The 23,135-nt window shown below is 46.8% G+C and overlaps 1 protein-coding gene across 10 annotated transcripts in view; it reads left to right on the top strand.

Annotated features, from left to right (window-relative positions):
• Positions 1 to 23,135, top strand: part of LOC113407755 (sorbin and SH3 domain-containing protein 1-like) — a 186,283-nt gene that overhangs the window by 143,842 nt on the left and 19,306 nt on the right. For 5 of the 10 annotated variants that reach the window (XM_026657795.2, XM_026657787.2, XM_026657793.2 and 2 more), the window contains exon 1: positions 12,892 to 12,994. The exons of the other annotated variants lie outside the window; for them this stretch is intronic. In XM_026657795.2, the coding sequence (XP_026513580.1) occupies positions 12,963 to 12,994 (32 nt within the window). In that variant the 5' untranslated portion in view covers positions 12,892 to 12,962. Of the gene's footprint in view, positions 1 to 12,891; positions 12,995 to 23,135 lie in introns of those variants that run through there. 10 annotated transcript variants of the gene reach the window in all.

The following is a 23,135-nucleotide window of genomic DNA, read 5'->3' as shown; positions in this document are numbered from 1 at the left end:
GCATAATTTCTGAAGGGCTGGGGGCCTGATTACCCCTCCCATGATGGACCACATCTCACTGGGCCTATGGAGCAGCAGCCACCTTATTAGATGTCCCAGCCTTGGGGTGTCAGTGAGTGCTAGAAAGCTACAGGGAGGGAGGAGGCACGATTAGCTCTCTCACTATGCCCCCACTGTGGTCCAGGGCAAGGTTTCCTCCAGAGGGAGCAGCAACTGGTATCTGAACCCAGTGTCATACATCTTTCACGCCCACTCTGCCCATCTCAGAATGCCAGACAGAGCTAAATAATACAGAGCGGTGCAGAAATAAAACTTATCAGCTGAGGTTTGGGAACAGATGGAGAATCTATGAGGCAGAGATGCTGGAAGGGATGGAAATATGTTTCAAATGTTTTCTTTAGTGTCTTCCCAATCTGTTCTTAGTTTCACAGCTTTTACTGATTCCACGTGGCAGACAGCAAGAGCCCAAAACTGAAATATCTACAGTTATCTGGAGGGAAATGTTCGCTGAGCCCTGCTGAGCTATGTTGAATGGGTCACATGGCCAGTGACAAAGTGTCATGGGTGCAACTCATGGCTTGATGGGCAAATTCTTGTTTGCTTTAATCTAGGCTAAGCCTTCAGTTACTGGAGGAGAACTGGGGAGGGATTTGTAAAGTCATGTAGGAGATTTGGACACTCATGGGTTCTGTTCCCAGCTGTGCCAGTGACTTCTTGTGTGTCCGTGGGCAAGCCACTTAGTCCAGCCTCTTCAAAAGCAACCTCTGAGTTTTGGGACTTTCAATGTTTGGGCCCCCAGTCTGAGCCACCTTGGCAGGACACTGGCAGCTCCTCTCCAGTGCAAATGGAGCTGTTCGCATGTGTGAAAAACCAAACCCTTAATCTTTCTGTGATTCAGCTGCTTGATTATGGAGCAGGGATGAGACTTCCTGACCTGACTGGGGTGTTGGAAATGTAAATGCACCAACGTTTGTGAAGCCCTCAAATATCCTGGTGACAGAGCCAGAAAAGAACTTGGCTAGTCCTCTGTGGAACTGATATGCAAACCCAGGAACTCCTGTCTCCCAGCTCTGTGCCAATACACTAGACCACTGCTGCCTCTCTAAATACTCAAGCTTTTATATACCCTGGGTGAGCTGTATTTTGAACACAAGCAAATTGGGGCCCAGTATTTTCTGTGCTGCACAGAACAGCACTAATCATTCTAGTTAATTATCCAAGCTCTGTTTCTCAGCTATAGGGGTGAGAGACTGCTGAGTTGGGGGTGGGGGGCAGCAGAAAGGTTGGCCCGGATTTTTTGTCTGCCTCCTATTGAGCACATTCCTTCTCGGCACACCTGCAGTTAGAAACTGCAATGCTACAGAATGCTGATTTAACTTCATCAGTGCCTGATGTCTTACAGCCAGGGGTGAAAGTAACTTAAAGGATTTACCCGTACTCCAGAGTCCTGCGGAGGGGGCGGGGCCTCAACTGGAAGAGGCGTGGCCTCTACCGGAAGAGGTGGGGCCTTTAAATCCCAGGGCTTTTAAATCAGGATTTAAAGGGCTCGGGGATCCGGCTGAAGCTAGGAGCCCTGGGCCCTTTAAATCACCCCCGGAGCTACCAGTTGCAAACGCAGCTGGGAGCCCTGGGGTTTGGGCAGGGGTGAAAGTAATTTACATTTCTTACCCATATGGTCCAATCGCAAGCAAGCAACCCACCTCTCCTATGTACTTCATGGATCCTTCCCAGTGCATGACATAGATATAGAAAATAAAGCTGCTACTACTACTAAAAATACTGTCTGTAATAAAACTTTAATATTGGAATAAGCCTGAAAAAGTGAAAACTCACTGTCACATTTTTCTCCATGTCTTCCCTCCTCCTCCAGCCAGGCTGCCGATGCTAGGCCGTGCTTTCCCCCTGCCTGGCACTCAGCAGTGGCTGACTCCCCTCTAGCTTGCAGCAGGGAGCAGGGAGACTGGCTGAGGGAGGGAGAAGCCTGCCTCCTGCATAAGAACAGTTTAAACTCAGCTGTTCCCTGAGCGGTTCAGCCCCTGGGGTTAGGAGCTGTTTCTGGCATCCTTGTTAATTTCACTCACAGTTGTTGTGGGGGGAAGGGTGTGTGTGACCATGGCAGGGGCTGTTCTTTTCTGCTCCCGGGATGAGGGGATCTCCTATACTAATATACACAACAAATACAAGCATTTAGCTGCACAGCTTAAATCCAGAGCTAATAAAAGCAGGTGGAAGGGGAAAACTCACTGTCACCTTGGTTTCTCGTCTCCTCCCTCCTCCTCCAGCCAGGCTGCAGACAGTAAGGCTCTACGTTCCTCCCCCCACTCAGCAGGGGATCTCCTCTAGGCTCTAGCTTGCAGTGAGCAGGGAGACTGGCTGAGAGATGCTTGCTGCTGCTGCCTGCATAAGAACAGTTAAACTCCGCTGTTCCCTGGGCAGTTCAGCCCCTGGGGTTAGGAGCCCTTTCTGGCATCCTTGTTCATTTCACTCCCAGTTGTTGGGGAGGGGGGCGGGGGGAAGGTGTGTGTGACCATGGCAGGGGCAGTTCTTTTCTGCCCCCTGGATGAGGGGATCTCCAATACTACTATAATACAATAGTAGGGGCCGGTTGCTGGGGTCGGGGCAGTTGGCAGCAGGCTGCAGCTGCATTGTTTGTGACACACACATACAGACTGTATGTATTACTGTCCTGTGGGGAAGGTGCCAGTGCCCTTTTAAGGGGGGGGGGGAGACAAGTGTTTCTGGGCTAACACACCTCAGGAACTTCTGCTTAATGTGTGCTGCTTAATGGAGTCCGTCCTTCCCCAGGGGGCTGTTTGTTGGTCCAACTCCTACACTGAAGAGCTATCTTTTTTGAGAGATCCATCCATACTGTACATATACATTTAGAATATACCTGGATCAGAGTAGATTTAGATCTGTGAAGCAAGACAAGAAGATTTTGTTTTCCCAGGAAGACATTCATGTGGATGTTCCAAAGTTAGCTTTTGAGTGACATACAGTACCCCCACATGGTAATCGCGCGGGCTTGCTATTTACAACTGCCTCAAACGAAGCCGATCAAAGCACACGTGAAGAAAGGTCTTCCAATTATAAGAACTTAATTATCAATTTGTCAGTTTTGAATCCCGAAAAATGGCAAGAGAATCCAGAGAATCCCCATTTCGGAGAAAAGGAAATAAGAGCATTGGCTGATCAACTGAGGGATTTGTTGAATTCAAGGCTTTTGGAGGAAAAAACATTCCTGGTAAACTTAAAAAACTCGTCCTTGCAGTGGACACCCTTGCTGCAAGCAATGCTGACTGCGAAAGGGGATTCAGTGCGATAAACATCATTACAGTGAAACGGACTGCACTTACCACTTGTCATGTGGCGGACTTGCTATTCATTTCATGTGTGGTACCTCCTTATACTCAGTGGAATCCCATGCCATATGTGAAATTGTGGCTTGGAAAGGGCCGACGTGCAGCACATTCATCTCGAGACATGGCACGACAACAGGGAGAGCAGCGAGAGCAGCTGTATGGCCCAATGTGGGAGTTGCTATAAGGATGCTTTGCTCCATCCAGTCCTTCCCATGGATGCCCCTTTCTTGCCCCCGCTGTGCTGGCCCACTCACACCTTCCACGTGCCAGGACTGAGCCAGGGGCTGGGGCGGCTTTGCTGTGGGTAGTGGTTCCCGTTGGAGCTGCAGCCCCCACCTGCCACCCCCTATTGCTTGTGTTGTTGCTGCCGCATGCCCACCAGACCTCTGTCTCCTCCCCTGTCTCCCGGGCAGCTCCCTCCCACAGCCTGGAAGAGAGAACAGCAGCTGCGGAGGCTGGAAGTTTTCCTGGGGACACGATTAAGCAGCAACCCAAAAGCTGGGTGCCCACAGATGCGCTGGCAGTGCCCAGCCAGACGTTGGCTCTTACAGAAGTTCCTGAGGTGTGAGCAGCAGAAATACTGTCTCCCCTGTTCCCCCACCCCTCAAAAGGGCACCGGCGCCCTCCCCACGGGATAGTAATACATACAGTATGTATGTGTATGTGTATGAATGTGTCACAAACAATGCAGCTGCACCCTGCCGCCGACCCGCAGCGACCCCAGCAACCGGCCCCTGTGGGCTGCTGCTGCCTGCAGAGAGCCAGCAGATGCCGCTGGGCTGGATCTGCCAAGGAGTAAGTAACCAAGGCAAAAAACATAGCCAGCCAGCCAGGGAGGGAGCCAGGGGGGCAAGGGACTGCGTTGCACCATGCCCACCAGTGTCCCGCTTTCCCTAGATCCTCCCTATTTCCTAGCAAGTCAGATATTAAGGATTTTTTAATCTCCCTTCCAGGCACATAAAAGAGTACAGGGGGCACACCAATGGGTGGCTAGTAGTAGGGGAAGGCAGGGGTGAATGAAGGACAACTGGAATAGCCTTTGTGAAATATACAAGATATTTAGAGAAAGTTTTGTCAATTTCAGCCTCTGCACTCTGCAGGCAGGACAAAACAAAAAGAGATCTGAGATTGCGCCCTATGTCCTAAGGACATTTCAGGTGTTTAAATCAATATATAAAGAGGGTGGAATGAAAACTACTATTTCTTTCAAAGGAGGCACAATAATTTCCCTGAATATCCAGTTTTCCCCTCCAGTCCCTTTGTGGTTTTCTCTATGGGGGCTATTTGCTTTCCCTGTGACTCTTTAGTTGCTTTAGCAAAATTGCTTTGCCCAAAATAAACCCTGATCATCATGACACATCTTCCCACCATGTTCTCCATGTTTTTTGTGTTGTTTTTTTTTAAACAGTAACATTTCAAAGAGGATTGCAAGCAGTTTGGACATCACAACCATAATCCTCTGCCGGGGAGGGAATGGGATAGATTTGAACTTGGAAATGGTTCCTGATTTTGATTGTATTTTTTGTGTATAGGAGATCCCCTCATCCCGGGGGCAGAAAAGAACTGCCCTTGCCATGGTCACACACACCGTTCCCCTCCCCCTCAGCAACTGTGAGTGAAATTAACAAGCATGCCAGAAATGGCTCCTAACCCCTGCGGCGCAGGGAACAGCTGAGTTTAAACCTTTCTTATGCAAGGGGCAGGCTTCTCCCTCCCTCAGCCAGTCTCCTTTTCTTACCGGTTCTCCGTACCAGCCCGTACCGGCTTACTTTCACCTCTGCTTACGGCCCCCCCAAAGTGTGCCTACCAAGTTTTGGTGGGGAGGTAGGGGTTGAAGAGAAATGGAATTAAGTTCTTCTTAACTCCTAAAGGCAATGAATTGAAACACTGAAGTGTTTCATCTGGGAAGGTCACATTCAGATCCAAACATCTACTCAGCCTGGGGTTTGGGGCTAGGTCCATCAATGTTAATGACATATACAGTAGGTGCAATAGTCTAAGAGTTAGACCAGCGAGGACGTAGCGTCCATGAATACTTGCTCTTTTCTTTAGTAAAGCACATTGCTCTTTGCTCTGCATGCTCTTTTGGCTAGGTAGCAGGGGATCAGTAGCAGGCTTCTTTCTTCTCTAGCCTGTTGTCATTAGCCATTAGGATGCAACCCAAACAGGGAAAGTTATTACCAAAAAATATTAGCAAATGGACAGATGTCTCCATGCGGGTTTTGTCTGTCAGGGTTCCCTTATTGCTGCAATTCCAGCTTCCCTTCCTAATCATTGAACTAGACTTGAGCAACCCCTCAAATGATCATAGTTTGAATGCGCATCCAGTTCAGGTGCTGAGCCAAAGTCCCTAAACCTCTAGAGTCAGCAGAATGAGGCTGAAAAGCTCAGGGAACTCAACATTCCCGAATGGTTGATTTGTTTTGTTATTCTTCAATTTTAGTCAAAGCTAGAGATGCCATAAGAACAGCCTCTGTACCAGCTCTGGAGCCCTTTCTTACACCTTGCAGTGGTACCATACTCCTCAAATAGCCTCACTGTGGAGGAGGGGACTACTCAGTATGAGAAGGGACTCCACAGTCCGGCCCCTTAGAATTGAATGGTGGGGGGCTGATGGCAGGGCACTCTTGGTGGAAGACTCTCTCCTCCAGAATTTGTTTCTTCTCTTGGTTGTCATCATCTCACAATATTGACCTCCAGGGTACTGGGTAAGAACCATCTCCTTGCTCCAGCCCTTGATTGTAAATCATTCTATTGTGCTGGCACTTGTGACTAATGATGCAACAAACCTAGTGGATTAACACATTTCAAGAATATTTCAACCCTTCAGTGGCTAACCAGGACAGGCCATGAGAAGAAAAGAGCCATCTAAAAAGGTTACATTAAACCAGTCTTTTGCATTCCATTTTGTTGTTTGCACAAGTGTGAGATCTCAAAGCTCAGTGTCAAGGATTTTGTGTTTTTAATACAATACCAGCTGTGTCAGAGGAAGGCAAAATTATTATTATTCATTATTTGCATTACGGTAGCATCTTGCAGCCCAGTCATGGCCCAGGGCGCTAGGTGCTGTACAAACACAGAACAAAGACACACTGTCCCTGGCCCAGAGAGCTGACAATGTAGATCATTGTAAGTACTGTCCAAATACACTTAATTGTGAGAAGTGTGCTCTATCATGGGGGACAATTTCTCCCTGATCCCAGCTGAAGATCATCCCAAACCCTAAAGCATGAAGATTAAGAGAGCTGGAAAGTAGCTGGTGGAATTTCAGATACTGTTATTATTTATCTAGGGCCATATTCTGCTACTCTTACTCAAGTTGAGCGTTACCATGCTCTGTAGCTACCCCCATCAAAATAAGCGGGGCTCCTCGCAGAAAAACGTGTTACAGCTTAGTCCTGCCTGTAAGGCTGCCAGCAGCCAGTCCGTGTTTATCTAATCGGATTTTTAAAAACGCTAGCCGTAGTTCTGGTTCAATAGGAGGGTCAAAGAGCCCAGGTGCTCCTGCCTTACCCAAGATACACACGTACAGTGTCTGATCCTCTATGGCCCTGTACCTGTGCCCCCATTTACAGCCCAGGGAAGTGGGTGTCAAATGTCCCCAAATTCAAATGATGGTGTCTGAGCCCCACTCTACACAGGAGTAAATGACAACCCAAGATGGTGGGCAATGGAGGGCCAAGCTGATCCCTCAGTCACCTGGCTGTAACTCCCATTCATTTCAGTGGGACAAAAACCCCATGTAACTGAGGGCACAGCCAGGCCCTCTGTCCCCCTCCTTCTCTCCAGTACTGGGTTTCTTAGTCCTTTAACAGGAAAGAACTATCTGACACACCCATGCTCCCTCTAGCTGAGCTCCCAGAGTAGTACTATTTTCACACTCCTCAAATGGCAGGAAGGAAATGAAATCATGGAGAATGGTCCCTTTCCTGCTCTCTGCACAGGTATCCTCACCTACTCTCTGCACAGGCATCTTCTTCCTTACTGTCAGCAGCTTATATACCTCCTGCTGGGTTAATTGGCCGATCACTGTAACAAGGGCCACCTGCCAGCTTCTTAAAATCTGCAAAGACTCACCTGCCGTAGATGCAGGGGCAGGGGGTTCTGTCTCAGACTAGGCCCCATCCCAGGGCCTGTTTCACAGGCCCTGAAAAGCTTAGCATCCTGTGACAGGCTAGCCACCTGTACCTGGGGCAGACTGTGCTGTGTCACCTTCACAATGAGCTGCCTGGTAGTTATGTCAGGGTGCTAACTTCTGTGTTCATAGCCCCAGTGGTCAGTTCTCAGCTGGCAGGACCAAGCTGCAAAGCTCAGACACAGTTCTGAGTTGTCCTAGAAATCCAGTGATTGTGGGGCAGGTGAGAGTGGTTTAGGCTCACCTCTCATTGCAACTTTGAAACATTCACAACTGAAACTCAGGCAGGTGTTTCCTAACAAGGCAGGAACTTAAGCCAGGCTCAGTGAGGTTTGTAGACATTTGAATGAGCCTGTGCAGATTTATGGCATTGGGTGAAGCCCAAGTAGTTATGGCTGAGTTTTGCTTTGAGGTTCAAACCCCCCAAACTCAGAGGGATTTGAGCTGAGACTGTGGAATTGCACACAGCGGTGGGAGCGTGTCATGAGCCAGGTCCCCCTTCCTCCTTCAGCAGAAGCAAATTGGCTCCATCACTTGCAACCAGCTCCTGCCCAGGAACAAGCCCAAAGTCCCCCATAAACATTCTGTGGCACCTCTTTTGAAATAATGCAACACCTAGCACCCCCTTTGAAGCCCTAAGGGACTAGAAACAGCGGATGTGGGAATGCATTTGTCATAACTATAAAGGGAAGGGTAACAGCTCTTCTGTGTACAGGTCTAAAATCCCTCCTGGCCAGAGACTCCAAAATCCTTTTACCTGTAAAGGGTTAAGAAGCTCGGGTAACCTGGCTGACACCTGACCCAAAGGACCAATAAGGGGACAAGATACTTTCAAATCTTGGGGGGGGAAAGGCTTTTGTTTGTGCTCGTTGTTTTAAGGGGTTGTTCGCTCTTGGGACTGAGAGGGACCAGACATCAATCCAGGTTCTCCCCATCTTTCTAAACAAGTCTCTCATATTTCAAACTTGTAAGTAAAAAAGCCAGGCAAGGCGTCTTAGTTTTACTTTGTTTTCTCAACTTGTAAATGTACCTTTTACCAGAGTGTTTATCTTTGTTTGCTGTACTTTGAACCTAAGACAGAGGGGGGTCCTCTGAGCTCTTTAAGTTTGATTACCCTGTAAAGTTATTTTCCATACTGATTTTACAGAGATGATTTTTACCTTTTTCTTTAATTAAAAGCCTTCTTTTTAAGAACCAGATTGATTTCTCCTTGTTTTAAGATCCAAGGGGGTTTGGATCTATATTCACCAGAAGTTGGTGAAAGGAAGGAGGGGGGAAGGGTCAATTTCTCCTTGTTTAAGATCCAAGGAGTTTGGATCTGTATTCACCAGGGAATTGGTGAGAGGTTTCTCAAGGCTTCCCAGGGAGGGAATCCAGTGGGAATGGTGGCAGCGGGACCAGAGCTAAGCTGGTAGTTAAGCTTAGAAATTTTCATGCAGGCCCCTACATTTGTACCCTAAAGTTCAAAGTGGGGACACAGCCTTGACAGCATTGGAGGACTATCACGTGCAAATGGCTGTATGAGGTGATGAAGGTATGAAAAATGTGTGACTCCTGCATGTAAATTTTCCTATCTGTTTTGGAACTGGAAAATCTTGCGCCATCTAGTGTGGGTTTTGCACATGATTTTCATATTGGAAGCAAGGCACAATGAAAGGAAGGATGGTCCACTGGGTAGGACACTAGCCTGAAGCCTCGGAGACCTGGGTTTAATTCCCTGCCGTGCTACAGACTTTGTGTAGCATTGGACAAGTCCCTAGATGGGGAGCTGAGGCCCTGAAGAACCTTCGGTCCATGCCTGCACAGTTTAAAAAAAAAGTAAAACCCCAAAGCCCTGTGGTAGTGAGTCTCAGAGCCTGGGCCAACTGACTGGGGTTCACATGGCTAAAAAAGCTGCATAGGCATTGGGGCTAGAGCCCAAACTCTGAGACCCTCTCACTTTGCTGGGTTTCAGACCCAGGCTCTAGCGTATGCCCCAACAGCTACCCTGCTAGTTTTAGCCCCACAGCGCAAGCCCACATCAGTTGATCTGGGCTCTTCTGAGATTTGCTATCATTGTCCCTTTTTGCTGTGTAGACGCACCCTCAACCTATCTGGGCCTGAGTTCCCCATCTGTCTGATGAGAGTAATGGCACTGCCTTACCTTGCAGGGTGTTGTGAGGATAAATACATTAGAGGTTGCTATGTGCTGAGGTGCTAGTGGGATGGAGCTGTCTAAGTGCCTTAGACAGAACAAGTCTTGCATTAGCTAACTGGATTGTTAAGTGGACACTGCTGTTGGTTAGTTTTTGATTATTGCAGCTTGGCTGCAAAATGTCAGCCAATGTTGTTGCTCATTCCCAACCCACTAAGACACTTCATCTCACAATAAGGCTATCGCTATACTACCACTTACATCGGTATTACTTAAGTCACTCAGCGGTGTGAATAAGCTACCCCCCGAGTGACGTTAAGTTACACCGAGCTAAGTGCCAGTGTGCATAGCATTCGGTCCACAGGAGAGCTTCTCCCACTACTTGTTGGGGGTGCATTAATTAAGTCAGTGGGAGAGCTTTCTCCCATGGGCTTAGAGCCGCATCAATGCAGCAGCTCTACTGTAAGCAGTTTCGTGTAGCCATAGCCTCTGAGTGTTGGCTTTAAACTCAAGCAGGATGTGTGGCTGCTTGGAGCAATGCAGCACCCTCAGCAGTTCCCAGCCTGGTTCTGCCTTAGTCCATCTGGCAGCAGAACTCCAGGGGAAAGCACCCAAAGCCTGATTTCTCTCCAGCAGTGGAGCCTATGGTAGCATCCCCATGTTTGTAGTCTCCGTGAATCATAGAATATCAGGGCTGGAAGGGACCTCAGGAGGTCATCTAGTCCAACCCCCTGCTCAAAGCAGGACCAATCCCCAGATTTTTGCCCCAAATGGCAAGGATTGAGCTCACAACCCTGGGTTTAGCAGGCCAATGATCAAGCTACTGAGCTATCCCTCCCCCCGAGAACTTAACCCTGTAAATCCCAAAGCTCAGGAGGGACTTGAATCCCAGCCTGAATCTGAACTCCCCTGAACTTTGAATCAAGATTCAAACTTTGCCTCCCAGGCCCCTCTCTAGTGAGACTCTTTCCTGCATCCCTTTTGAGTTCTCCATCCATTAGTGTTACACAGAGTTCAGCTTATGCTCTCTTGACATTTTAATGGTGCTCCTTTTTTCCTACCTGACGACAAATTGTCTGGGGCTTGTTTACAAACCCTTAGTACTGTACTCAGTAGGCAGCAGGCTTTGCACTGACGTGACAGACCTTCTTGTGTGGCCGGGGACACCAGAAATAGACTTGGAGGAGAAGATCCAAGATCAGTCTAGCAGGTCTCCTTGTTATTTTGTAACATGTAAACAATATGCAGTGAATCTAATCTGAACTACTAATGTGCATAATTTACTTTGGAGGCTATTCCGTGTGTTTTGTCGGCCTTTCTAGTTTTGCTCGTGAAATCAGGTTTTTTCCCCTGTAGTGGGGAGCGCTTTCTGTCATCCTTTAGTCTGACTGTAGATAGGCCTGAATTAACTCCCTCTCTTAACCCAAACACACCTGAATGTCAGCATGTTTGCAATCTAAACCTAGAGCAAAATCTGAATTTTGCAAATGGCCTCCTCTGTATAATGGGCCCAACCAAAACCCTCCAAACTTTAGGTCATTTGAAACCCAGGTGTGAATTCTGAGTACTGGGCTCTTCTCTAATACTGGTAAATAACTGAGAACGCTGATCAGCCATCATGAGGTGTATGAGCAATACTAAATACATAAGTAGACTAGAACAGTGCTTACCAGCATCCTCTTGCACTTGTGTCCATTTACCAGACCAGGATGGTAGCTGTACCAGCTCAGCTGTCTGGAGGCTGTGGATAGGGATGCTAACCAGCTAGGCTGGAAAATAGAGAAGGGCTTGAGCTGCAAAATCTGAAGCTGGATCTAGAGTTCAAACACCCTAACGTGCATGTGTGTTTTCACCTCTAGGGCTTTTGTTCAGACCCCTCGCTAACATTTTATGTATCAGAAGGTTCTGAAGTTAGATTAAGCACCCAGCCAGAGACTTCCTTGGCCTGTGTTCCTCTACAGTCAGCAACCTTCTCTCCATTATTGATGCTTTCTTAGCCTAGTCTTTATTCTGGTCCCTGGGGAGACCCTTGCCTTCCAGACATTTGTGAATGCTCTGTCCGCAGCATGGTTTATAGCACTTCAGACTCAAGAGTTCCTAAGATGGGTTTGGAACAGCCTAAGGTTGGCTGCAGAATTAGAGAGCACACAACTGAATGGGAGATAGGGCAGTGCAATGAGCTCCAGAGGCTTAAGGGAGAGATGGAGCCTAGAATCCCAGTCATGCAACCCTGAAGCTCCAGCACCAGTGCCTGTGCCATTTGAAAACTGCTGGACTGGAATAGATGGTCTGCTGATAAAGGCAGGATGAGGAGCCAAGAACCCCAGGTTCTACCCCAGGTTGGACTTGCCACTGACCTCCTGTGTGGCCTTAGACAAGTCACTTAACCCAAGCTCTGGATACAGGATGCCACAATCCCAGTCTTTTTGTTCCCTGTATGCATGCACTGGAAGAATTGCTCCCGAAAGAGGGTGAGACCATCGTCCCACTCTCCTTCCTTACCAGCTGGCCCAGGGGAGCACACATTAAACCCTATGAAGGTTGGCACCACTCCCACTCCAGCATGTGTTCCTCTCTGGGACCCCCAGGGGAATCCTGGCTCAGCCAGCCTGCATTCCTTTGAGGACTCTACCCTCCATGGATGCCCCAACATGGCTGTGGTTCCCAAGATCCTGGGGTTAATCTCTCTTGCTCTCAAACTGATCGTTTCTCTCGGTATCATATCAAGTATTTATACTACAGGCCTAACTCTGCCAACTGCGGAAACATTAGCCAATCCCTGTGATCCTACTCATTGTAAAAGGATCTCCAGTGCCTCTAGCCAGATGCTAATGAAAATGTTCCCTTGTGGACAGGCATATGCTGCTTTGGTGTGTTGTTGTTGTTGTTGTTTTACACAGTGCTTTCTATGTGTTTTACCCAACTATTTTATAGAGTTTCGTCCATCACGTTCCTTCCCCCAATGCATCCCTATCCTACTCTCCTACCCTCCCCCACTGAGCGCCCCTTCCACCATCCCCCGGTGGATCTGCTGGAACATTCAGTGTCTGCATGATGTCAAGGGTGAAGGAATGCCAGGCAGGCGGGAGGAGGAGGTTGATTGTGAGCAAGCCAAGTGACAGGCTGACATGATTAAGAGCCTGCTGGCTAATTAAAGCACAGAGGTGGGAGGAGCAAAGTATTTAAGGATGCCAGAGAGAGAAAGGCCTCCCTAAACCTCTTGTTACACTTCAGTGAACTGAGCAGCTGAGTTGCACAGAGCAAATCCTAATTAACTCTTTCACACCTCATCTCTGGAGTTCACACTGGGGGTGGAAGGGGGACCCAGCAAATGGCACCTTTAACTGAAAAGCCTGATCCAAGGTAAGGACACAGTCTGATTTCTGATTAGTAATCGGCTGGCTGCTTAGAGCTCCCAGGACTTTATGTAGTACTGCTGCTGGCTTAATGCCATGTTAGCTGGGGTGTCACAGGTTAACTCCCAGTTCTGTTGGTGTATCACAAGCTACAGTTTGAGGAAAAGAGTTCTCTAGATGGCTTTGCAATGGATCTATGTTCTGATTACTGGAGATGGATGAATCCTGGTCTAGATTTCTACCTCCTCCCTGCCAGCCCCTGGTGGGTGACCGAAGTCAATACCCAAATTTTGCAACTTGGGCCTGTTTCTAAAATCAAAGTGATGGGAACAAATCTGGTGTTTTGGCACAGGCCCATACTGATTGGCCTCATATGGCAAGTGTGTTTGTTTTTTGTCTTTCACCTACTAAATATTCTGGGCCGTGCATTAGTCTGATTATTGAGCTGGAAGAATGAGAATGATGTGAATTTAAAAGGGGTTTTTGAGTTGGATGTTCTGCTGTTCCTGAAGGGACTTGTAATCGGATATCAGAATTTAGCCTGCAGCCTCTAAGACCATCGCATTTTAGACCTGTGCCTAGCTGAAACCTCCTTCCTAGGGCATCTCCAGTACTGGACATATAGGTAGCCTCTGTGTTCTTAATTCCATTCTTGCAGCTGCTATAAGAGACAGCATGGTCTGTTGCACTGAGCATAGGACAGGCAGTCAGGACACCTGGTTCTATTCCCACCTGGGCTACTGGTTGTTGTATGGCTTTGGCCATCATTCTGGGGTTCTGCTGCGGCCTCTTTATGCTAACTGCGGTGTCTGTAAAGCCAGATGAACAGCCCTTGGGAATTCCTCTGACGTAGGAGGGTCCCCTAGGTGGCAAAGACCCAGCAGAATGACTCTACTCCACCTCCCCTTGCAGCACCTGACTGAGGAGCATGTCAGGGGTGTGCCAGGAGAGACATGGAGTACCTCTGCCCTCGGGTTGGCCTTAGCTCTTGCAGTGGCCCCGCAGAGTTGTTGAAGCTGTGCAGGAGTTAGAGCAACCCTCAGGGTGCTCTAGCATCTTAAGTTGGGGGACCAGAGGGTTCCACCCCGAATCTGGTTCCCTCGATCCCCCACATCCTTCACCAGCTGAGTGGAGCTCAGCTGCTGTTCAGAATTGGAGTCTGTGTGTCTGTTTCCCCATCTCTGTGTAAAGTGGTGATATTACTTACCTACCTTAAAAAGGGGTAATGTTCAGTTGAGTAGGTAAATGTTTGTGCAGTGCAGTGGGAAATGTAGTGCTACATGTTGGTCGCTGTTAGAAAACCAGGGCTTGCCAGCAGTTAGCACAGCATGTGATCGGAGATAGTGTTGTGTTTCCCTATATCTGAGACAGCAACTTTGGTATCCGATATTGTGGTGTGGTGACTGTTAGTAAATGTTGCCATTCTAATGGACCCCACTGTCTAGATATAAATAGTATTATTAGATGGTTGCTTTATTTGTGAATTTCGCTGTGAATCTTAAAATTAGAACTGAGCCTGAATGAACACCCTTCCCACACATCTGAGGAGTTTGTATCTGGATCTGAACTTTGTGGTTTGGATCCATTTCTACTTAAAATCTAGACAATGGTAAGTATTGTCTCCTTCATTATTAGTGGTTGTGTAACTTGAGAGCTCTCATCAACATCTGCACGTGATAATGTCCAAAGAAGCCTGACTGGCTTTGCTCGCGGTATCTAATCCATTGTATTTATAGGGTGCCATTCACTGTAGTGAACATGCAGTTTAGTGTGACTGTGTCCCTGGAAAGGTGCTGCATCAAAAGCCCGTGGCCAGCGCAATGAGTCCATGGCTTTAAAACTGTGAACTCTTAGGGCTTCTGGAATCTGCAGCCATGGTTAGATCTATTTGTTCAGAAAGATTGTTCTGCCCCCAAATCCAAGGCGTCCATTGATTTTAGGCACAAGAAGCCCCATATCTACAAAGACACTCCAAGTAGCCTTGAAACAACTGGGACCAAATGAATCCAGTATGTAGAATTTATGAAGTGAAACAGAAAACTGACATCCTCCCGACCACCTTTATGTGGCCTTTAAGGATCCCAGGACACTTTTTGCAAGAGCAGGGGGTATAACCTGATGTCATTAACTTCACTTCCTCTTGTTAACTCTGTCCAAATTGAATTCCTGCTAATTACATTCTCCCTGCTTAAATTCCCCCTACAGCCTCAGTAACATTAGGTCCCCTAAACTGTTGAGTGTTGTTATGTGCTGTTAGTTATGTCCTGCTTTCACTCCAGAGGTGGCAGCACTTCAGCTGTACATGATGTGTTCCCTTGTGTAAATTGTACATCAGCGGAAGTTTGTATGGTGCTCTGGGAGCCTGTGTGATGGGAGCAGTTATATAAATCAGGTGGATCTGAACAAAACCTCAGATCCCAATACTTCAAATGGCTGTGTCTTGGGACTCTCTCGCTAATATAAATGCATGATATGATTAAAACACTTCAGGGTCTGCTTTTACGTCTCTAATTTCTTTGTCTGATGTTTGAGGCTGTGATGTGGTTGTGTACATGTGCACACAGACAGGTATGACACACAACTTCCCCTACACTATGGAGACTTTAGCATTATATCTCCAATTGCTCTGGGGTGTACTGCACTGACAGCTAACACCAGAATAATCTCATCTAGCTACCAGGCACAGAAGTCAGAGGACAGGCATGACAGGGTCAGAATAACTAGGTGGCAAATTACAGTAACTCCTCGCTTAACGTTGTAGTTATGTTCCTGAAAAATGTGACTTTAAGCGAAACCATGTTAAGCGAATCCAATTTCCCAATAAGAATTAATGTAAATGGGGGGGTTAGGTCCCAGGGAAATTTTTTTTCACCAAACAAAAGACTATTTTATTTATATATATATATATATATATATATATATATATATACATACACACTATAAGTTTAAAACAAACAATTTAATACTGTACACAGCAATGATGATTGTGAAGCTTGGTTGAGGTGGTGAAGTCAGAGGGTGGGATATTTCCCAGGGAATTTCTTACTGCTAAATGATGAACTAGAACTCGGCTGAGCCCTCAAGGGTTAGCATGTTGTTGTTAATTTAGCCTCACACTCTACAAGGCAGCACAGATGGAGGGAGGGGAGACAGCATGGCAGACAGAGACACACCCCTTGTGTGTGTGTGTGAGAGAGATGCGCATTGCCCCTTTACATACACTGACCCCACTCTAAGTACACTGCCTTTTTAAGTAGATCAGCGAGTTGAGACAGCAGCTACTGCCAGCAAGCTCCCTCCGTCCTGAGCCCTGTCGTGTCCCCCCCCACCCGCTCTGTGGAGATGGAGTAAGCGGGGGGCAGGAGCAGGGGGGAGGGGGACACCCTGACACTAACCCCACTCTTCCCCCCCACACAGCAAGCAGGAGGCTCCCGGGAGCAGCTCCAAGGCAGAGGGCAGGAGCAGCACATGGCAGTGGGGGGCAATTGATAGCTTGCTGGGCGGCTGCCGCACAGGGAACTTAGGGGAGTGGGGGGCTGCTGGTCCACCCTGGCTCCAAGCCCCCACCAGCTAGCTCCAACGGGCTACTCTTTCTGCAAGCAATGGACAAAACAGGTGGGGCTGCCAAACGACGTTATAAGGGAGCATTGTGCAAGTTTAAACGAGCACGTTCCCTAATTGATCAGCAACGAAACAATGTTAACCAGGATGATTTTAAGTGAGGAGTTACTGAACACTCATGTAAAATCTGCCGTCCTGGAAAGGGGTGTTTTCAGCCCTGGGTTACCAGGAAGAGCGGAACTCTGACCCAAAGGGATCTTGTCAAGCAATGTAAAGCTGCTTCCAATTCTGAGTGCGTAGTCTGTGCAAAACAAACCATGGATTTATTACCTCCTGTTCTATTAGATACACAAGGTTCAGGGGACTGGACGTCTGGGGTTGGGGTGGGGGTGGAGGGAATCTCTGTGAAATGGGATTCAGTGGTTCCAGTCCATTTCCTTGTGGAGAGGGATCCATCTGCCTGCCATTATCCCAGCTGGTGCTACCTGCCGCCTTTGTTGGCTGCCTCAGCCAACAGGCCAGAGATGGTATGACCCGTGGACACTGAACTGCCCTCTCCGATCTAGAGGAGGCCCTTGCTTGTCAGGGCAGGGCATGGCAGCAGAAAGATGCAACCATGGTCATGCTCTTGTACTCTCTGAAATTTAATGAAGGAGTTGAGTCTGCAGGGCTGTCAGTCCATCAAACGTTTCAACTGCATCAAAGTCCCTTTTCCAGCACAAGATCCTACATATTTTAGCTGTAACACTTGTCTCCATCTTAATGGGAAAGGTGACCAAATGTAGTTCTGTGCTCTGTCGCTTTTAAGATGTTCATTTTAAGTACTTTGTGCTGAATTAACTCACACTGCTGGTGCCCTTTGTTCAATGTAAAGTTCATTGCTGAAAGATGTCTTCATCCAGAAACATCCCAAAGATCTTGAAGCAGCACATTCAATAGGGTTGCCATCTTTCTAATGGCTGGTAACTAGATGCTCAAGGCCCTGCCCCCTCCTCCTCCACCTCATCCCTTGATGCCATGCCACTTTCCCCCCAGGTCCCACCCCCATGGCTTGCAAGGTCTTCACCAGCACGGCCAAGGCTGCTTTACTTGCTACCTGTGGGCTGCACAAGGCAACATGCTGCCCCTAGAGGCATGAACAACCTGGCCCCAGAGGCAGCGGCTGCTGCTGCTGTTCTGCTTCCTTCCTTACACTTAGGGTTACCACCTTTTCCACAGATTTAAAACAAATGGATATCAGGGCTTGTCAAATGGCACCCGGACACACACGCTGAAACCCAGACTGTCCGGGTGAAAATCAGACAGGTGGCAATCGTAACATTCAAGTTTACATTTCCTATTTTGACTTCTATTTCTCGGTGCAGTAGAATTGTGCTGATTTGCATGAAATACTGGGACATCAGTTCCTGTTGCAAATTGCTGAATTTTTCAATTGAACATGCACTGTGTTTTTAAAAAAAAGAAGGGGGGGCAGGAAGCAAGATGTTGCATCACCCACAACATACTTTGTTAATTTATTTTAACAATTGTAGTTTAAATTATTTGTGGTGATGCATCATGATATGCCAGCCAGGTAAGTGAAGCTTTGCCACTGTATCTCTGCTGTTTTTGAGGAGTTTTTGTGTGGACCTTTGTGAGGCTCTCTTGTACATTGCTTATTCACAGTTCCTGCATGCCACTCATTCACAGGATGCTGAGCATAATGCCCTCTGGAGCAGTGGCAGGATGTTAACCCTTAAAATAAAAATAATGATCTACTTATTTTCATACGTATTTCAAGACGGGGAAGGAATGGCAATTTGTGAGAGAGCTGGTGGAATGGGTTAAGTCAAAACTCTCTTCAGTATTTTGACATTCTTTTTCTTCCTTTTATGTAACACAATGTGAAGAGAAGTTAAGTGGTACCAAGGACTCCATCCAGTCCAAGCACTGGGACTCTGATCCAGCAAAGCTCTTAAACACATACTTAGCTTCAAGCCAATGGGACTAGCCCTGTGCTTGGAGCATTCCCACTGGCTGCAAATTAACCACGTGCTTAAGTGCTTTGCTGGATCACGGACACAGTGCTCAGTGCTCCAGGATCAAGCTCCATGTGGAAAGCAAGGCCTACAGTAAGGCACAGGATACATGCAACATACTGCAGGTCAGGTGTGTTGGGAAGTATTGCTCGCCTTTAAAAGGCCTCATGATATTTAAGCCGATCTCGTGATTTTTGGGTCACCTGACTCGTGATTTTTGAATGCGTGGGGTTGGCAATTACATGTGAAAAATCCTATTTGAATAAGTGGAGGTGTCACTACTAACAAGGGAAGGAAACCTTGGTTTTTAAAAATAGTTTTTTTTAACCAGCGTTGCCCCTTTCAGGCTGAGACTTGCAAAGTTGTCTAGTGGATTTTGATGCCCACATAGTAGGAGCTGGGTGTGGCCATACAAACCTCAGCCTAGGCTTCTAAACCAGTATACAACCAAGGAAACAACCCCTGACCCAAAATAACTAATTCATGAGATTCCTACCATAGGGCCAGATTCTACAGCGCTCCAAGTGACTTAAAAGCATGTGTCCTTACACTGAACTATTAATGAGTTGTTTGTTATCTATTGCTATTGTAGGGAGAGATCTTGGAATGTTTGAAACATGTGAGATAATCCAGAGACATGCTGTACGCGTATCTGCATTCCTTCTAACTGGGACTCTACCACTCTCTTTTCCACACCAAGTAGGGAAAGAGCTGTTGTCTTGGAAGAAATGTGCTGACACTAAAAGGGATGAAGAAGTCTTTAGAAGTCTGCCTAGAGGTATAGGGGTGCTGGCAAGGAACTAGTACATGTAACATGTAGATGTAGGCACATTTAAGATCAGAAACGCCTGGCTTATACCCTTGGGAATTCATTACCTGCCATCATGTCTTAAATTTGTACAGCAGAAGCTTTTGCTGCTATTTCTGTCACATTTCAGTGAAGGTATTATTTAAGGTCTGCTGGAGAGGCAGCACTGTCAACTGGTTAGCACAGGATGCTGGAAGGAAGGAAACTGGGGTTCTATTTCTGGTTTTGCTGAACTCCTTCCTCTGTCTATAAAACGGATATGATGGATCCCACCTTCTTGAGTGCCACTGATTTAGGGTGCTAGTGTATATATAACACGGACAAACCCCGGTCATCAGCAGGTGAGATCAAACCTGGGATCTCTGGAGCTTAGTGCGTGCGCCTCTACTGCGTAAGCTAAAAGCCACATGGCCCTTAGCTAAGGCTGTAGAGCAGACTCATTAATCTCTAAGTGGTCTTGGTGCCACTAGAGAGAACAGAGCACCATACTCTGGAGGTGTGGGGGTTACATGTATACCTGCACAGCAGTAGTTGTGTATGTGTAAACATCACCACTGCTGTGTATATAAATATATATATGGACATAGGCTCCAATTCTGAAAAAGTCTCCATTCATGAAAGCACCTAAGCACCTGCTTAACTTTAAAGTCAGTGAGACTGAAACCCATGCTTAACTTTAAGCACCTTGGAGACCAGCAGTAGTAACTGTAGGCCTGATTTAGGAAAGCTTCAAGCACATGCTAAACTTGAAGCATATCCTTGAGTGCTTTCCTGATTTAGGACTATAGCTACTGCTTGCTGCCTGTTTGTAATAAAACCTAACACTCAGAGCCTCGCCCGGTGTAAATCAGCTTTGCAAACGGCAGTCTGTGGAACATGCTGATTCCTACCAGCCACGCATCTCACTCCCGCCACCTGACCTATTTGTGAATTCAGCTGATAACATTGATTAATTTCACAGTGAACAAACACTAAACACTATATTAATTGAATTCTATAAATGCTAATAAGTTTGGGGAATGTGTGAAACATCATTTTTCTAGGTCAGATTGCAATTAGTTTGCCCCTCCTTCTTCATTCACTTTTGGCAAACTTGTTTCCTTTAATTACCATTCTATTTTTATACCCAGAATCTCTTCCATTGAAAAATGCTTCTTCTTAATTATGGGTTTATATACCAACTGATGCCAAGATCGGTGATGCCATTGAATTCACAGTCTCCTTGCAGTTCTGGTACCAGTTTTCCTAAAGAGGGACTTGACAGTTTTAACAGCATGGAGCCTTCAGCGCTGCTCACATTTTGTGTGAAACCCATACAGTTGCAGAAGCTTGGACTCGATGAAGACTTTCTAATGACTGTGAGTCTTTCCACTGACATCAGAGGGTTTTTGACCAGGCCCTCAGTAAAATGTGTAGACACGAGTGTATAGTGCTTTCCGCTTTAAATTAAAGAATGTCAGGCTATGTCTATACTTCAAACACTACAGCTGCTGTGCTGCATCTGCACTGCTGCTTCAGTGTTGCCGTTCACTACAGCAAGGGAGTGACTCTCCTGTCATCGTAGTCAATCCACTTCCCGGAGAGATGGTAGTGAGATCGATGGAAGAATTTTTCCGTTGACCTAGCACTGTCTACACTGTGGGTTAGGTCAGCTTAACTAAATTGCTCAGAGTGTGGATTTTTCACACTCCTGAGCAATGTGGCTGGATTGACCTAACTCTTTAGTGTCGACCTGGCTTCACAGAAGGCAGTCACACAGAAAATGAAAACTGCAAAATTAGGTCAATTGTATGGAGTCCTTGAATCCATTTTACTGTGTTTCTCTCTTGATATATTTAATTTTCCAGCTCAACGTCTTTCCTAAAAAACATTCAGGGTTAAAGAGCTAGGTGAGTTAAATAACGAAGTCATTATAATGTTCAAAGACTTATTGAGGGGGTGGTCTAACTTTCACATTGTCCGACCACCCAAGATTTTTCTGCAGTATACACCTAAGATTTTTTATATTTATGTAGTATCTTTCATCCCATGGTGTAGAAACTATATATGCCAGGATCACTTGAACACAGAAATGCATCCACCTCTGGAATGGAGCAGCTGTTAGTAGTTTAGGACAGGAAGTGAAGAGGAATCTCTCAGCCAATTGGAATGGCAGGGAGAATTCAGGCCCCAGTGCAGCGAAGCACTTAAGCACAAGCTTAACTTGCAGCAAGTGAACAGTCCCATTGATGAGACCTCTGTTGCCTGGGAATTCTTTATGCTTCCCTTGCCGCCAAAACAGCTTTTTGCAGGCCTTGCTCCCAAAGGCAAGTCCCTACAGGGGGATGATTGGTAGGAAACAATGAGTTGAAAGTCCTGGAGTTACCAGCCATTGCTGTGTGTTTCCCTCTCCCCCACGAAGGGACCACCTTGGCCTGTGGTTTATTTACCCAGAGGAATTTGATTCATGATAGCTGGTTGTATCTAGGAATTTTATGCTCTTCTACGTGTCCTTGAACACAGATATTGGGTCCAGGCTGGAGAGAGCTGAATTAGTTTAATGTACCCCTTCTCTCCTAACAACGATAGCTAAATATTTATTTGCAAAAAGAACTAGGAGTACTTGTGGCACCTTAGAGACTAACAAATTTATTTGAGCATAAGCTTTCGTGGGCTTAAACCCACTTCATCGGATGCATGCAGTGGAAGATACTGTCTCACTTCATCAGATGCATGCAGTGGAAGATACAGTAAGACTGGGTTCTATGAAGTGGGTTTTAGCCCATGAAAGCTTATGCTCAAATAAATTTGTTAGTCTCTAAGGTGCCACAAGTACTCCTCGTTCTTTTTACTGACACAGACTAACACGGCTACCACTCTGAACGCTAAATATTTGTATCCTTCACCTAATGAAGACTTCATAGGGCTCAGAATAAGCCCTGTTAGGAAAATACATTGGGCCATATTCTCCACCAGTGGAGCTGTGCCATTAACATCAGCTCAGGATCTGGCCCATTGTGTCTCATGTGGAGAAGCAGAAACATAAAGCAGATGTTGCATGAGCATGTAGAGCCAGGCAGCCTGTCTGTGGTTTGTATTTGGCTGCTGTTGCTGTCCCTTTTTAGAGTGAATGCCCCATGTTGCATTGTTTATGTTGTCCTGAGATCTGCTTGGAGTCACGCTGTATGACTTCTGCCCTCTGGGGTCCTCGTGAAGGCATAGTGGGTATCCCATGTGGCTATTTCAGTGAATACAATAATTTAAATAAGTGCTGTCATCTGTTGTGACAGATAAGTGATGGAGGACCCAGCTATTGGCTAGGCTTAGCATAGATTCATAGATTCTAGGACTGGAAGGGACCTCGAGAGGTCATCGAGTCCAGTCCCCTGCCCGTATGGCAGGACCAAATACTGTCTAGACCATCCCTGATAGACATTTATCTAACCTACTCTTAAATATCTCCAGAGATGGAGATTCCACAACCTCCCTAGGCAATTTATTCCAGTGTTTAACCACCCTGACAGTTAGGAACTTTTTTCCTAATGTCCAACCTAGACCTCCCTTGCTGCAGTTTAAGCCCATTCCTTCTTGTTCTATCCTTAGAGGCTAAGGTGAACAAGTTTTCTCCCTCCTCATGACACCCTTTTAGATACCTGAAAACTGCTATCATGTCCCCTCTCAGTCTTCTCTTTTCCAAACTAAACAAACCCAATTCTTTCAGCCTTCCTTCATAGGTCATGTTCTCAAGATCTTTAATCATTCTTGTTGCTCTTCTCTGGACC

Source organism: Terrapene carolina, unplaced genomic scaffold (genome assembly GCF_002925995.2).
Source record: "Terrapene carolina triunguis isolate 2854851 unplaced genomic scaffold, T_m_triunguis-2.0 Scaffold310, whole genome shotgun sequence".
In the NCBI taxonomy this organism is placed as follows: domain Eukaryota; kingdom Metazoa; phylum Chordata; order Testudines; family Emydidae; genus Terrapene; species Terrapene triunguis.
The sequence above is the reverse complement of the archived record's forward strand: the minus strand, read 5'-3'. Positions and strand labels throughout refer to the sequence as shown.